Source organism: Sitodiplosis mosellana, unplaced genomic scaffold (genome assembly GCF_009176505.1).
Source record: "Sitodiplosis mosellana isolate CC-2019 unplaced genomic scaffold, AAFC_SMos_1.0 Smas_scaffold_6197, whole genome shotgun sequence".
NCBI lineage: Eukaryota > Metazoa > Arthropoda > Insecta > Diptera > Cecidomyiidae > Sitodiplosis > Sitodiplosis mosellana.
In genome coordinates, this window is record NW_022601438.1 from 8,346,010 (window position 1) to 8,364,415 (window position 18,406).

The following is an 18,406-nucleotide window of genomic DNA, read 5'->3' on the forward strand; positions in this document are numbered from 1 at the left end:
AATTTGCTGTTCGCCTTTTGACTAAAAAATTTCTGTGTTTGTGTTCTGCGCACAGGTTTTGTAGAAAAGGTTCTTCTTCTCAGGCCGTCATATACCGATGAAACTCTTGATTTTCATTTTGACTCAATTTCCACCAAATTCATATCTCGATTTCTTTGCTCGTTCAACTTCGTTTAGCTATTGAAAATATTGTATTTTCACATTCAATTTGATATGGTTCAGAAGAAAAACAGAAAAACGCCTTATGCATTCATCGTTTTCATCACCACTGGCGCAAAATATGTTTGTTTGTGTCAGAGAGACACGCGCTATCATCATACAGTTTGTGTACAATACCCCACGTTTACTTGTTAAGACCAGAAAACAATTATTATAGAGAAAGTTTTTCCAACTATATTATAAATTTGCTGTGTCTTTTTTTTCTCTTTCTCTCTCTTCTTCTTTACTACTCTGGGTGTATATTTTCTCTGTTTATGGTATATGTTTGTGTGCGTGTTGTTGTTTTTCATTGCTCAACTCCTCCAGACTGTCTTTAATTGGAGTTTTTAAATTGTTAAATGAATAGTTTTGAATGGAGAGAAAGAGTGACCTGCACTTTTTGTTGTTGTGCAAAGCTGCCGACAATTTTTCTCAAGACATTGTATTTGTGATGGTATTTTAGAACCAAACAACGGCAGAAAATTGGAGAAAACAAAACAGGAACAACAACAAAAAATGAAATGAGAATGAAAGAAAAAACAACAGAAAAAGAAAAGGGAAAATTACCAGTCGATTGTCTCCGCCAAGGACTAACACGTCTATGGTTTGCACCATTTTCCACAGAAAATTGCAATTTAATCTTCACTTTTGCACACAAACACACCACACAATCACGTTCGAGCTCCCACTCTTCTCCGCTACGTCACGCGCGCGCTATATTCGAACGGATTTTTTCTTCTGCTCTGCGTCGTTGTTGTTGATGCAATGTTTCGAATGCTTTATCACAGTCGTAGCAAATGCATGGATTCACGATTTGAATATTTCCAGCAGAAGGACACTTCCAAACCAAGTTGCCAATCAAACTGCATTTGAACGGCAACCATATAGATACTTCGATCGCACTTCTTTTCTACGAATTTTTTTTTCGTTTACAATTGACACAGTTAACACTTTTCGATCTTTTTTTCCCTAATAGTTAGAAAAAATCACATGCAAAATTTCATACATAAAAATTGCACAAATTGTTCGTATTAAAAAAAAAAACACACACACACAGGTAGAATGAGAAAACAGCCGGTTTGGCAATAAATTCAATCAGCTCGCTACCGAATCTCATGGGGAATAAACATCTTACGTCACTGACATTTACAAATTCAAGTGGATTCCATTAGATTTTTTCTTTGTTTTATTCTTCTTTTTCCATCACTGATCGTAAACAATCGAAGCAAATGTATTTGCTCATCACAAATTCAAATTCAATTGAATGTGAAAAACAACAAATTGGAGATGACGAGAGAATAAAATTTCGAAATAGAAAAAAAATGTTTTTGAAATTACATTTTGATTGAGAGAAAAGATAACGCCAGTCAAATTCTCCGTCAGAACGAGAAGAGAAATAGTGTGTGTGTGTGTGTGTGTGTGTGAGCTAAAGATGTTGTTCGTTAAATGATCATTGAACTTGCAATAAGATTGAATGTCAAGTGTTGCACCAGCACAAAATTTAGTGTAAATCATGTGACTAATTAAATTTGGTGTTGTCAAAGTGGCGTCGAAAGGTTCACTCTTACTGCAAACGGTGAGTGAGAGAATTCTGCGGGTGAACCACATGCTCATGCCCCATTCTTGGCAATGCTTCAAGAGCGTTATAATACAATTAAAACGGTAAATCATAGAGCACAACACACGCATCAACAACAACAACACCTTCCTCATTTATTGATTGAATTGACACACATCGAAATTCTAAATCGACTGGAAATAGTTGAAGCTAATTGCTACAGATGACAAATTTGCACTCGGAAAAAGACTGTGCCAGAGATAGATTGTCAATATATATTTCTCCTCTATGAGAGTCTACCGCAAAACCATTTTCAAATGGATTGTGTGCTCGTGATTTACGAATCGCATCCACGACCAGAGCAAACTCAAATTGATGCACCTAGACAAGCAATTATATCAGCCGATGTTTCTCATGTCTATGCCTCCAAATGCAATGCAATTCAATGAATGAATTGAAATTGAAATAACAACAACAACAAACAGACACATAAACTCGCGCGCTCACCACCGATTTTGGTTGTAATTATGACATCGGCCTAAATTTCCAAATTCGTCACAATGTGGTATATATTTTTTTTCTGAAGCAAGCAAACAAGCGACCCGAACCGAGTACGAGTAAACGAGTACTTCTGTGAGAGCACGTCAAGAATGCAGATTGAATTTCGAGTTATCGTACATTGTCATTTACTGATTCATTTTATTGGGATGTATGAATGTGTTTAGCACAAAAAAGACTTTTTTTTCTCTCTCCTCTGAATACAATTGGCATTCGTATGTGTGTACGGGAGGGAGAGTTCATTCACTCAATATGCAATTGAGGCACGTTTTGCATATTTTAAAATCATTCGATAGATATTTCGGTATATCTCGTAATGCCATATATCTCCAATTGAATGATTGCAATTTTGTAGCTACTGCAATTTGTGTTGATCGGTTTGAACAGGCTTGCCTAACAAACTGTCCATCTTTTAGTTATGGTTCTGTGTGCATATTGACGCTGCTGGAATATTAATTTTTTTTTCTTCTGCTGTTCTCTCTCCATTTTGATTTCTATTGAATTTCCATATTTTTAACCGCAAATAAACAATCAATACGAATCGATAACTTGTCTATCGATGAGTCGAATTTTAAAGCTGATCAACAACATTCAAGCGCAATTTGTTTATCAACATAATCGCATTTAAATGGCAACAAAGACGATAATTGAGTCGTTATAATGATTGACTGTGGACGATTTTTCCGAGAAATTGGGAGAGAGTGTGCAATCAGCGAGAAATCGGGAGAACTACAGCAAATGGTTTGTGGTTTTACACAGTGAAACATTTGCAAATGCTGTGGCTGACAACATATACACAAAACGATTTAAAATCAATAGATGCCTTTAAATTTCCCCCTATCTATTTCTCTCTTTCTCTCTCCATCTCTTGCGCGCTCACTATCTCTCTGCAGATTTGTAAACAAATAGAAAAAAGCACCCACAACTGCCTGATGACGACGTAGGGCGAGAAGCCTGCGAAAATCTTTTTTACTCTTGCTCTCTAAAATCGAACCAACTGCCAATTAAATCGAGACACTCTTCACCATCCATTTCGATGAGGGCACACGTATACACACATACAGACGCGTATTATTTTCACAAAATACATTGTAGCTAAAATACTAATTAGCAGCCCATAGATAAACCATCCACATTTTATGATTAAATTAGTGGTTTTTATCGGAATTTTCGCTCACTTGCTCCTAATCCCATTCACAAAAATGTTGTTCGGCTTAATTACACGTGTCGCGGGGGTGAATCGAACGTAAGCATCAGAATTATCGTCGATATTGATACCGCCGATGTACGCACAAGACATAGAGAGGAAATTCCCATTGGAATTTTTTTTCGATAATACTCGTGCTGAGTGCGTTCACTTGTTCAGTTATTCGGTTCAGCAAACGGCAGCATCAATGCATGTACATGCACAGCCAAAGTACAAACAGCAAACAGCAATGAACATTCAATTCAATGTTGAGCATAACAAATAAACAAACAAAAAATATATTGTGAATATTGATTAGCCGCTGACGAGCAAATATCGACGCGTTTCTCTTTTTTTCATGTGTGTTTTGTGTGAAATTTGTTGAATTGCAAATCGATTGTACGTGCTGCTGTTTTGTGTGTGTGTGTGTGTGTGAAGAACTAGAAAAAAATATTTAAAATATTTTCCGATCAATTGGTTACATGCATCTTGGCCGAGTTTATTTGCTCCGTGTAAGTTGAAATGAATTGGATGCAATCACTCTATCGATATTATGTAATTCGATAAGGCACACTGCTTGAACGTAGAGAGAGAGAGAGAGGGAAAAAACAGCGGGAAATTAGCATTTTCTCTGCTTTCAAAAGTGCTCCCATGGATAATGGATCCATGAATGCCGATGAAATTGATCGCTCTTTTTTTTCTTTCAACACAATGAATGCAAAGAGTTGGTTTTGCGATGTATGTGCGTGAGTGTGTTTTTTTCTCTCTCTCTCTCTCTCTCTGCTTCTTGTTCATGTCGGACGATAATTTCGGACGTTTAAAAAAAAATGATAATTTTATGCTCAACTAAAAATGTTTGATTTCAATATTGGACCATAAATGGGGCGAAACGCAGCACACACAAAAAAGAACGAACAAACGAACGGAGCTGAGTCACTGGCTAATGAAAAATGATTGTGGTTGAGTTTGGTAGCATTTTGAAAGAAGCATAGTCGCTTTGCAAATGCAATAGATTCTCTCGGCACTTGGAAATGAATTTCGACGCTCTCTTGGAGAAAATGGAAATGCAAATCGCAACGATGAAGTGGAAATTCCGTTGTGAACGAGAGCATCGAAATTCACCGCTTCACTCTCTGATCTAAATCTCGTTTATTTTTCGGTTCACATCTTGTTGCCATTTTTTCTCTCTTCTTCTTTGCTATAATGCGATGATGATGAAAGTGTGCCGAATCCAGTTTTGGATGAGAATGAAAAGCAATGTTTGGCAAATTCAAGGGAGATGGAGTGGGAGAAAAAATATCGCATTATTCGTTCCTTAAAAACGGCTTTATCGTTCATGCTCTTTGCATGACATTTCAGGGTCTCTGGATTATTTCTCCGTATCGTAAATAATTTAGTACTCAAAATGAATGCAATACAATACATACAAAAACACATATATGAAGAAAAAAAAACATCTATTTCCATGGTGATCCATGTCATTCAAATCATTCGCTTCTATTACAAATAAATTTATAAGAGTGATATGTTTATTTTGCTTTCTCGCATCACCCGGTTATTCTCGCACGTGTATGTATGAAGGGTATAAAATTTCTCTCACTACCAGAACATACACACAAATACACACACGCAATAATTTTCGGTATGTTTGGTAACAAAAAAGAATCCAGTGAATATCCATTGACTCATAGAGAACGAGTGAACCAGAGAGAATTCGGGTTTTCTGTGCATTACCAATCGAATTAAGTTCTGTAAAATTCTTTGAATTTTTTTTTTCACACCATTTTCGTCCATATCGACTAAACTAACACGGTGGCATTTTGTGAAATGGCCCGAAAAGCATAGAGAACGGAGCGAAAGAGAAAAATGGTATCCAAAACGGGTATTTCAAAATCCGCATCACAGAAGAAAAAAAAATTCGTTGGAAATTGAACATTGACAGAACAGAGCCTGTGAATAATTAAAAGTGTGTTTTGTGCCCGCTTGATGACAGTTCTATTGTTGTATATTTTGCGCTTTGGAACCTATACATTTCTATATTCACATTTCGATGGAAGGTGGTGAATCTGTGTTTGACACAATTTGGCAAAGCTTTAACATAATTCATGTCTAAAAGTCGAATTCCCACACATCGTCAGTCATATTGTTATGGAAATGGGTGTCTTATCATTAAGCACACCATAAAATTGAGATGCGGTCGATTGGTGATAGTCATTTAATCGAAAATGATATCTCTCTTTCTCTTTGACGTCTACAGATCTTTTTTTGTGGTTTACTTCTTTCGTATTTCGATCGGCATAATGGAAAAATGATGAAATTCACAAAATTAAATGAAAAAAAAAAACAAGAACAATCCGTTACGCACGTTCGCAAAACACTCGCGCCGAAAATTGCCGAATTTTTCTTTTCCTTTGCGTCAACCGATTTATTACCGTTTGATGGTTTTTGTTATTCGCAGAAAATGTATGCCATCGAGAAATACATGATCGATTTGTATTTTATCAGAAACAACAAAATCTACGCACGATTTACTCGATAAACGAAATGAAACTGTCGTTTTTTTCGAATTGAAACAATAACCCGAACTCGAACCAGCTACGGAATTCCACAGTAGTATTTGGTTGTTTTATATTTCTGTTGCTGCTTCGACTACTTGCTGCTTCGGTTGAGTCTCATACTTTGAATATTATCTCTTACTCTCTCTCTCTCTCTCTCTCTCTCCACCTTTGTCAAGCGCACGAGACTCTTTTGTTTTCGATATGCGCGCACGTATATACTTGAGAGTGTTGAGTACTGTGCTGTACTGTATTGAGTGAGTTGCGAATACATGTGTACGATTAACACACGAACAACAACAATAACAAAAATGAAAGAGTGTATACACCGTGCGCATTTAATCGCTAAATGTCGATTAGCTTCTTGTAGTCATTGTTGGCGGCCCATATAATTGCACAAAGGTGCGAGTTTAAACGTTACAACAAATATCATAAAAAAACAGCAGAGGCGGCGGCAGCGGTAGTAGAAGAAGCAACAAAAACTGCCACTGTAATATTTTTTTCTATCATTTGTTGGTGAGTGAGTCTAGCATGGCTAGACAGAGATGGAGAAAATGTCGGAACATTCAACAGTTTATAGTGTATTAGAAACGCATTAAATTTAGTGGAGCGAGGAACTTATGGAGCGATTATCAATGGAAAAATTTTCACTCTGTGTGTTTGTGAGTGTGTGAGTGAGAGAGAGATAGGAAGAGATAGAGAGTGTGTAGCATATTAGCGAATGAGTAGAAACTTAGCTCAAGCGATTATTATGAAATTCAATAGATAGAGATAGAGAGTGAGTCCTCGGAGGGCGATTAAAGGAGACAATGCATGTATTTAACATACCACCAACAACAGAAGCAATGACAACAACAACATACACACACACAAAATACCGATAAAAATAGGGAAAATGCTTTGCGATTTTCATCCAGACCACAAACAATTTTCGATTGAGTGTGCCAAGGAAACACATCAACATAAGCAAAAGCGAAGAGAAAAAGAATAGCAAGAACAATTGGAATGCTTTGTGTGCGTGCGTGCGTGCGCAAGCGATAGAGTGTCATAAACAAAAACATGAGCTTGCCATTTCTGACGCAAAAAAAAAGAACAAAGTGTAACAAGAGACGGATATCGACGTCAAAATTGACTTATGGATTGTAATAGGATCATAGCCGATAATAATATTAATTGATATCCTCGGATCATGTAAATATAAACCGGTTTGACGATGAAAAACGTTATTGGCCGTTGTTTGCGTGTGCCAGCACGTTGTGGTCGTCATCGTCGTTGTCATTTACAAGCGAACTAGTGCTTTGGAATATGGATCAACACCAAGCAGAGCCAATGTGCTCGCCTATGGTCGTTTCGGTTTGATGTTAACGGTATTATATTTTTCGAAAAAGTGATGTCGTTGTTAGCTAAGAGCGAATGAAAAAGCGTGCCACCAACAGATAACAAACAGTAAGTAAAAACAATGGTAAAAATTTCAAGTTTGTTCTACACTCTTGGGGCATTTTCATCATATTTGCCGTTCATTCGCTGCGTCTGTGTGTGTTTGCTTGCTTGAATTCTGGTCGTTTGGTCGCCTCTTGTTACAACTTATCACACACTTTCTCCGGATAGTGTGTGCATAGTTGTCGGAATAAATAGTTTTATTATGCATTTGTGTGTCGCATTGTTTTCCAGCTGCTGCTACACCGCGTACCACTCGAGATAAAATTGTGCGCTCGATGGCTACTGTTAAACCCTTTTTGTGCGATGCGACCGCATTATTTCATATGCGCGCATATATCCGATTCTCTTGCATCCACTTCGTAGTGTGAGATTGGGGGAGCGGTTGGTTGCTGGGTTTTTTCCTCTTTCGCCTTTCTATATCTCAATTATTATCAATTATCCATGTTTTTGTGAAATGACTTGAACGGCACAAGCGAGCTGTATGACTCGAAACATGCGACTGCTTCTTCCCTTCCGAGAGGCGATAAACGTCAAAACTCACACACACACACACACACACCGTTTCGATCTCCTTTTTATTTCGCACATTTATTCAGTTACACTGTACAATCGACGATGACAAAAGAAAAACATTAAACTGAAATTCAATATTCGCATGTTCTTCTCTCTCGTTGGCATCTTTCTCTGGCTTGGTTTATCTTTCGATGTACAACCAGTTGAATTTGAAAATTCAAAATAAACTGGACAATTGTGTGTTGGTTAAAATGATTTTCGATACTCGGTGTTTGCCGATTTATGTGCCCGGTTTACTGGATGATGTTGATGATTGAATTGTGTGGGCTGTGGAAGGAAACACGATGGCAAAGCCACTACGCAAAAAAGCACTCGGAACAATTTAATGCTCGAGAAAAAGAGAGTGAATGGATTGGTGTTATGAGTGTTTATCGATTTTCGAAAGTACAACATAATCGCAAAGAAAATGTACAAATAAAGCGCTAACTCATTGTGGGATTTTTCCCAAACGCACACACTATTTTATTGGTGTGTGTGTGTGTGTGTGTTTTTTGCTGCTTTCGTCGATCGGGAATCTCGGGCTGGAAAGCACACAATACCTACACTCCTGCCATCGGCCATTCTCCCCCGACACCAATGCAAACACAATTTTCTGTTTTTATTTGGCAACATTAAACCACTTAAGCATTGTGGCGGTATTTTTTTCTATTCGCTATTGTTGTTTTGTTCGACTTTTTTATTCGCTCTCTCGCTTACTCGACCATCAAATCGAACCCGCACAAGCCACCGCACCTTTATTTGGAGCGCTTCGAAACAACAATATATATATATATATAGTATATATTCAAACCAATCAACCGACCAACCATTTCATTTCGATTTAAACCTCATTTGCTGCATACATACATATATATTCCCGTGCGGAAAATTTTTGACTGACTAGTCAGTCGATTAATTTTGGACATTTTGACTGACTAAAAGTGATTGTCTCGAACAAAATAAGTTTAACTGCAGTTAACTTTAATCACAAATCACTCTTAGTCAAAATGTCCCAAATTAGTCGACTGACTGAAAGAATAACTAAACGTGATTGTCTCCATACAAAATGCATAGTTTCAATCAACTTAGCCAGTTTTAGTTGTGTATCACTACATACAGCTACATACAACTGAGTGACTGTTAGTCATTTTATTTGCACACGGGTTTGCACGCCGCAAAAATATGATTATATCATCGCAAAACCACGCTCATTTTTCACCACCGGTATACGCAAAGTATATTGGCGTCACGCTAAATAACCATTTTCAAACACATTGGATCGGCTCGAGCTTTGCTCACCTCACATCATCATATGCATCACCGAGAATCACATTTCAAACGAAATTGAATGCCACTATTACACATATACACAATTTTGTGTGGTGGCGGCGGTTTAATTTCGTTTCCACTTGACAGAGGCAAACGGGAGCGTGAGCGCGCACACGTGTGTGTGTGTGTGTGTGCGAGCAGAATAAAAGCAAACAATTAAATCGAATAAAATAAAATAAAAGAATTACTACCAATAAACTGATGGCAGTTAATTGCATTCAATTAGATCAAAGGTTATGTTGATACGCGAATTCGCGGACACTTTTTTTTTAATATCAATTATTGGCCGCGTGTTGCCGCAGCGAGTCTGGCATTTCGTTTTCTATGAACGAACCAAAAGTCCTTGTCGATTTGAAAAATAGGTCGAGCATTTCACGTGTTTGTTATTTGTTTGTTTTTTTTTTTCATTCCGCAAAAGACGCGCTTTTGCATTTGTTAGTTTTTTCGCGCTAGATGAAAGTGGCGAAAAAAAATTGAAGAGACAAATAGGTTCCATTTCGTGTTCAACGCGCGGGCAAGAGATTCGATGCACCTTCAGCAAATGTTCTACTGCTAAAATTCTCTCGTTCAAAAACAAAGCACATAAAAAGAATCTTTCTGTCGACAACGGAATTATCGAACAAAATGACGGCACTGAAGTAGAAGGAGACGACGACGATGACGACGATGACGGTATTAAAATCGAAATTATCGAATTTCTATGCAGTAATTTTATTAATGCTCTACACTAAGCACGTGTACACATAAAATGTAAAACTTTTTTGCTTGCACCTACTCCTCGATTGCCCTCGCCCCAACCATGCCCCATGACTACACGTTCATCGTGGTTGGCAAGAAGTGTGTGTACAGGGGAAATGCTTTTGCATATACATAATATTTGAAATATGAGACGAAAAATTGCAGAGAAGCTGTTGCGGGAGAGCAATTAAAATGGTTCAAACTATTGGTCGGAGTCTATTATTAGAGCGCACAAGCCAAATTACAAAGCATTGTTATCTCAAGGCATTGTGCAAAATTCGGTTATCGCAAGTGGAAACGAAAATGTACGGTTATGTTCACGAGATGGCAATATTTTAAGTAATTCACCATCAATTCATGGAGTTTATTGGCGTGAAACAAGATTATTGACTGTGCGCCCCGGTATTGGTGGTATAATTCTGAGTAAGTTCAAATCTATCATTTTGCTAGACCGATGGATGTTTGAACGGATGTGCTGCACATACCATTATGCTTCCGGTAGTATTTCTCTGACTTTGTTCTTCCCACAATCGATGCACTCAAACTTTGTATCCCCGTGACCGATGGTGATGCTTCTACCGATGGCCATCTACAGTACGCCAATGCGACAATAATGACCAATGCAGCTGTTGTAACCGATTCTTGTAACTTTTCCCGTCTTTTTTTTCTTCCTAAAAGTCCAAAGATTTCTCGTACAAGAAAAGAAACAAAAATAATGCACACATCAATGCTGCTGCTTTGGACGGGGCTGCTGATGTTTTTGATTAAATGATACGATTTCTTGGCAAATATTTTGTTGGAAAGCCAGTCACGATGGCTTTCTTCGATGACGTTCACTGCATGTCAAAAACTTTCAAGCCGGAAGGCAAAGCAAGAAAAATCGATTTTCGTTTCACACTTTGGAAACTTGTCGATTTCATTGTTTTTCCACAGCGACAATGTCTTTTTTCGGAAGGAAAAGAGCATCAGCAGCGGTAGCTAAGCGATAACGTATTGATGACATAAGGATTTGTCCGATGCAACTTTCCAAAGACACATCATTTCACTTTAGAAATTTGAAATGGAAGTTTCGAGCATCACATGAAAATCAGCTGAAAACCACATACGCATTTGCCCAAAAGCATAACCAAGAGGGAAAAAAAGCATCAGCACGTTGTATCCGTGACACTTGAAACAAAATGTCAAAGTCAAACTAAAACCAAAACAATATTGGATCGAGCACATGAAAGAAAGAGTACAACGAGAGGGCGAACGAACGAGCAAACACACGCGAAAAAAGAAATAGACGTTGGCAGGCAAATGCCAATGTTGTGTTACATTCGTTAGGATTTAGAAGTTTGCTCTGTTGATTTGGTTGTCATTGGATGACGCGTTCGAACCCGGCCGTTCGTTCGCAGCCTCATGAAAGTGATCGCAATTGGAAAAATGAGGACGGACTTGAGATAAGGCAGGAAAAAAAATCGACGATGCTCAATTCCAAATGTACTCGTCAAGTGTATGGAAATGTGCTTACGAAAAAAATGTATGTATGTCGATCTGAAAATCTTCCTAAAAAAAACGACGGCAACATGCACAGGCACAGGCACATGGGCAATAATATAAGTGACAAAATATCCAACGAAAATATTCGATGAACATAACATATTTGAATTGAGATGAGAGCATGAATTGATATGCACGCTTCGAAAGTACTGACATAGCAGCCACCACTCCGTAACGGTGTCAATTTTAGTTACATATCTATTGAATTGTTTCGCATCTTTATCTGCTTATTTGGCTTTCGTTCACGTTCGATCGACTTTTATCATGTGAGTCCTGTGATATTCATGCCATGTAAATATGGACCAACTTGAGATGAACAAGAATCCTGATGAAATGTCTTCGTCGTGTGCGTGCGTGTTTGTGTTTGTATGTGTGTGTGTGTGACCAAGCGAAGCGTTGGCACATCATTTCTCAAAACTCATACAAGACGACAGCGGCGTCGTTTATTTGTTCGATGCTGTGTGTTGCTGCAATATAATTGAAAATTCTTTGTGCAAATGGACAAGACACAGCTATTTCGTTTGCATTGCCATTTTACCGATGTGATCCACACCGGCGACAGTCTCATAATAATGTGATAGTTTAAAGTTTCCGGAAATGAAGCAAGAAATGAGAAGAGCGCTTATTCGTTCGTTTGTCTCGAAATAGTGGGATGAAAAACTGAATGCGAAGCATTTTAAAAGTTGTAATATGACGGGGTTTACTACTGTTTTTTTCGTCTCTGTTATCAGCTCGTTTACCGAAACGAGCGCATTACAAGCTGAACGGAGCAAAGAACGGGAGAAAAGTTTCACCGAAAAAGAGAGAGAAAAAGAAAAAACGAAAAAAAACCATCCTGATTGCAACTCATTTCCATGATCCATTCAAAACAAACAAATCCACGAGTGAAACAAAAAAAATTTCATTGTTGACTTCTTTTGCCACACCGATAAAATCGAGCACCAAACGAACGACAGAAGTGTGAAATCCTGTTTGACGGCATAACGAAAAGAACAGTCGATTTGATGATTTGGAATAACACACACACACACACACATGGAGGGAAAAGAAGCGCGCACAGCAAGAACAAAAGTAAGAGCATTGATGATACTGAAAGTAAAAGTTAAACAAGACGATAATAAAAGATGTTTTTATATTTATGTTCGACATTGTGTGTTCCTTTACTACAGAACAAACACACGAAGGCGAAGACGAAGGCAAGGGAAAGAGAAAAAGATGATAGTCGCAGAAAAAAAAACGACGTGTGATTGAAGGTGCGTTATCTTAGCCCCATATGTTGCTTGGATGTGTATGTGACGGCTGTTGTTTCCGTTTGAATTGTGATGATAAACGCACGCACGTACCATATAATAAACCATTCCGTATGCATAAAATAATGCGATGAAATACGGGGCACAAAAATAGCATCGCATCAACGGAATCGTCATTTTGTTCGTAATGCCAAAGCTCAAGCAACAAAGACGTCAATAATATAGTGTTTATGGGTGTGTGTGTGTGTGTGTACTTTTTTCGGTGTGGAATTCAGAAGACCAACAAACAAAAACAAAAAGAAGCAAATAGCAAGTGAAGACGACAAGTGAATCCAGTGAAGTGTTCTGTTTCCGAAGCCTGAAAAATATGCGAGGCACTTGACAATGGATTCAGCAGCTTAGCATTGAGCATATGTAATGGCGAACAAAGGCAAGAGAAAAAAAGCAACGGTTGAACCAAAATAGCGACGCTTGCTTTAACTCACTTACATATACACAAGCCAGTGAAATGCACAGAGTCAGATATGTGAGTGAGAGCCCACATGCTGTGAGCTCAATTGAATTAAGAAAATCACATGTCGACCACCGGACCAACATAATATCCACTGTATCCATGCGCTGAATGGAAATTCCAAATTAAATGCACGCCGGCACAGGCATAGCCAAAAACAACGGCAATACAAAAACGCTATCACCAGCCAACATCCACTTCGCACTTAAAACACCCTAGGGGAAATTCTTATTCCTCCACGTTTTTTTTCAGCGGGTATTTGTTTTTTGTTTCGTTTCGTTGTGCTTTCCATTTCGTATTTTCAAGCATTTGTTTTATTCGTAGTGGCATATAAAAATGCGCCGCTGATTCGGTTCAACGGTCTGATGTGTGATACATCTTTGGCAATTTTCTATGGCGATTTTGATCTCTCGTCAGTCGCATTGTTTTACTGGTGTTTTTCTTCTTCGTTTTACTTTCTGACCAAAGTGACTATGCTCTTAGCATCTTCGAAAGAGAGTACAAGAAAGAGACAACGGGAGAGAGAGAAAGGAAGAGCACAAGAAAGAATGATAGACAGAGAGAAAGAGTGGCTTCGAAGGAGAAAAAAAAAGAATAGAGAGAGAGAGTGCCTTTCTTCTTCGAGCGCATCAAAGACAGCGATAGAAACCGATTTGGTGAGTTTGAGCATACGTATTTTAATATGCACAGATCGTTGCTATCATCCTTTTAATGGGATCCATCCATTTATTGCACTATTTGGATTTGTACAGCTACAAAACACACAACGACAATGATTTCAAGATTATCAGTTCAGCGAACTCATTGTGGCACTGCAAAAAAACATGTAGTGAGTGTACATCCTCGATATTCTCTACGATAGAAACCAGAGTGTACCATGATATTGCCGGTTCGTTGCTATTCACTCCATTGCGCCAACATTCATCCGATCCCTTCTCGAGTGTGAACCAATTGCCTAATAAAAAATGCCATTGAATCACATGGATATTTTATTTGAAATATAATCGGGTGAAATGTTTTAAATTAAGAAATAATAAAGTGACCGACACAGGACGAATGAATGGCAAAATAAAATCGCTAATTCATCTGCCAACATTTTTATAGATTAAAGATGATAAACGAAAGCGCGCACGTACCAAAAATAAATTCCAATCAATTCATACGCATTTCAGTTGCTTTCATTTATCATTTTTCGTTTTTGGGAAAATGGCAATGCATTTTCTCATGGCCGTCTGTCAATATGTAGCACATCACAGAAGAAAAATCGACTCTCCGATCTCCGAGAGAGAGAGAGAGAGAGAGAGATAGAGATAGAGAGCGAGAAACAAAAAACGTGGCGACTGGCGAGAACGAAATAATCCGTAAAAATCAATTACGATTTACAACATTCTCCCGATTGATGTTGTAATTAAAAGCAATTCACCATACGAGCGCCCGCACACACACACACACACACACACACACACACACATTCGTTTGCATCGAGCATTGAATCCAATATTTATGAGTAAATAATAACAAATGATAAATGTTTCTCGGCATTTCGGCAACAGCCAAACCGAATAGCATTGATCAATACTTAGCTGGTCGGATGATTTGTGTGCATTCAACGTAATTCTGCCGTTTCATTCGGATTCGAATTGGATTTTGGACGGTGTTTATTTTTTTGCTTCGGTTTTTTTCCCATTTGAAAAATTGAGATAACAACATCTAGTGTTTACATTTTTTTGTTTTATTTTCATAAAAGTGAAACCATTTCATGGTCATTTTAATATGCAACTACCCACAATGACCTTCAGCCAATTTGTGCGAATACTTTTTTTCTCTCTTTTAAATGTATGCCTGCATCCAATAAACATATTATTTGTAAATAATTTGCACATCCGTCTAACGAATTTGCGGCGTCCATTCGATTATGAGTCGCGCGCCACACACACGAAATTTACATATTTTAATCGGGTGTCGTTAGCGTATAGAGCAGAGGAACGACTGCAACAAGATCATCATGCTCATCTCATACAAGTTGTGTGTTGCAATGAAAGTGATTGCATGGCGTAAACACATCGTTAGCACATTATTTTGCATATCAAATTTATCTTTTGCTTGGGAATTTGTTTCGTTTTTTTTTCTTCTTTCGTTATTCCATTCACCTCGTAGACGCACTTAGACTATGATTTTGGAAGTCCGATATGTTTACTTTGTTGACTTCATTAAAAAAAAAGATTAATTACAATCGATTACAAATTTATCGGCACGAAATTACATGAATTGGCTGCAAATGCGAATTCGTTTAAATGGCGCCACGTTTAATCATTTATTTATTGGACTATGGGTTTTCATTCAGTAAATTTTTTTTCGTTCGTTCGTTTGATCCGATGTGAATGCTAAAATTCCTATAAAGAAGTGCATTTTTTACTTTTCTATACACAACGTGTCAAGGGAAAGTATAGGAATTGGTCCCGACAACTTTTTTTCGCAAAATTGGTTTAGATCATCATAAAAACTCATGAAACGCGTAGAAAACCACTTTTTGAGACACTTTTCCGTTCGTGTGCCGCCGTCGTTGTCGTCGTTGTCGTCGTCGTCGTTGTCGTCGTCGTCGTTGTCGTCGTCGTCGTTGTCGTCGTCGTCGTTGTCGTCGTCGTCGTTGTCGTCGTCGTCGTTGGTGTGTGTTAACACGATAACTCAAAAAATAATTGAGATAATCAAAATCTGGAAACGCCAAAAGTTTTGTATTCGAAAAACTTAGTCTAAGTTCGAAGATGAGCCATTTTAGATTTGATCCTGGGGTACTTGCCCTAAGAAAAACCTCAAAAAATTGACTTTTTTGTATGGGAGGTACCTGCAAATCGACTCCGATTGACTTCAAACTTTCTGGGATTTCATTTTTTGGGAGAATAAGAAATAAGATTCTGAAAGTTTGAAACCAATCGAAATCGATTTACGGGCACCTCCCATATAGACCAAGAGCCCACCGTACAAACAACTTCTTTTCTTGTGCACTGCAGAAATTCATAAAATCAACATCTTCCCACAATACTCTAACAGAAATGTACCACTTTTTTCAATGAAATTGGGCGGATCGCTTTATTCACGGCTTTATTCGCGCTACGCGAAAAAGTATACTTTTTTCGCACCAGTATCGCAGAAATTTGTATTAAATCTTCATTCGGATCTAACTAACTTATAAATAAAATATCTGCACCGAAAAGTGAGCGGTTTGCTTAAAAAATAGAATTAAAAGATTTACACTAAAAAAAGTATACTTTTTCGCGTCGCGCGAATAAAGCCGTGAATAAAGCGATCCGCCCAATTTCATTGAAAAAAGTGGTACATTTGTGTTAGATTATTGTGGGAAGATGTTAATTTTATGAATTTCTGCAGTGCACAAGAAAAAAAGTTGTTTGTACGGTGGGCTCTTGGTCTAATACAAAATTTTTGAAATTTTGACTAAAATTACCGATTTTTGGACAATTTTGTATGGGAGGTACCCGTTAATCGATTCTGATTGGCTTCAAACTTTCTGAGGATTCATTTTTTGAAGAAAAAATAAGATTCTGAAAGTTTCATGAAATTTTCCTGGAAAAAATTGAGGGGCAAAAACCAAACTTCTGCAAATGCGATCAACATGAAACTTTCAGAATCTTATTTTTTCTCCAAAAAATGAAACCTCAGAAAGTTTAAAGCCAATAAGAATCGGTTTACGGGTACCTCTCATACAAAATTGTCGAAGTTTTAGTTAAAGTGACCGATTTTTCACTTCATTTTTATTTTTATATTTTCGTTGCCTTTATTTCAAGAAAATTCACAAAAAATAACCAAAAGTACCTACAGACAACGCAGGCCAACGGTAAGGAAAAGTTCAGGATTACCAATGTAATTCTTTTTATTCCCTCTCGAATTTATGGCCGTTTTTCTAAGAATTATGATTTCGCTTGCATTGCATAATTTTGTATGGATTTTTATGAAACATGTTTTGAATCGGCGAACGAGGTAATCACAATTCGAAAGTACGTGAAATATGTTGTTTTGCATACTGCTTGCAAGGAGATGTTGCTAAGGGAAAACCAATACATAAAATCGAAAATTCCAACAAGAATGTTACAACAACTTAGAAGGGGCTGTAAGCCGAATAAAAAAAAATTTCAATTCCATTTCATTGGAATTACGGAGGTTCTGAAACAAAGAGTCGACCAAATGAAATGTATTTCGAATTTTCACACAAAATTGCAGTAGCAAATTCGAAATGTCTGTGCAATTTGCTGCGGTGGAAAATGTCTATTGCCCAATTCCTGTATTTTTTCGACTAAAGCCATAAATTAATGTTCACGAAGATCATACAGTGAATTCATGCAGCATACACCAATTTTATTCATTTCACGTAGAAATTGATCCAATTACGGTAATAAAAATCAGCCGTTTGCGCGCACCATGGCCCGTTTGAGCCTCATATTCATCTAATAAAATGAATGCAGGCATGTCTAGCGCGCTCACCCGACATCCAAATGAGTTGTCTATTAAAAAAATTGTGTGTGTATTGTGTTCCGTTGAGAAAATCCAATTGATCAACTGAAAATGGCAGACCATCGGCATTGCTTCAAGTGTATGACTGTGTGTGTGTGAGTCGTCAAAATGCAATGGGCAATTTCCATTTTTATAGTCTCAACATTGACGTGCTGTTTTGTTCTCTCTCTCTCTCTTTTAACCGCAATTTTATTTCGTTTTTTGATTACTTTCTAGCAGAAAGTTTTGATGCTCTGCATGTCATTTTTACAACTCGGTCGTTAAGCGGATACGAAAATTGACGGAGACGCCAGCCTATGTCACACTGGTTTGCTGATAGAAGCCGGAAGACACAGGAAGCTCAAGTGCTACAAGCACATTTCGAATGAACGCACACACTTGCGTGCTGACGCCAGCAAATGTATACCAAATCAAACCGAGCCATTAATATGCTTTCGATTGGATATTATTACTGAAATTGTTCAG

General features: G+C 37.8%; 1 protein-coding gene across 6 annotated transcripts in view; it reads right to left on the reverse strand.

Moving 5' to 3' along the window:
- Positions 1-18,406, reverse strand: part of LOC129577053 (cyclic nucleotide-gated cation channel subunit A) — an 80,693-nt gene that overhangs the window by 21,788 nt on the left and 40,499 nt on the right. The window contains exons 1-2 of one of the 6 annotated variants that reach the window (XM_055463475.1): positions 5,866-6,048; positions 766-1,167 (exon numbers count right to left, since the gene is read on the reverse strand). The exons of 4 other annotated variants lie outside the window; for them this stretch is intronic. In XM_055463475.1, the coding sequence (XP_055319450.1) occupies positions 766-813 (48 nt within the window). In that variant the 5' untranslated portion in view covers positions 814-1,167; positions 5,866-6,048. Of the gene's footprint in view, positions 1-765; positions 1,170-5,865; positions 6,049-18,406 lie in introns of those variants that run through there. One more of the 6 variants, XM_055463476.1, reaches the window with a different exon arrangement.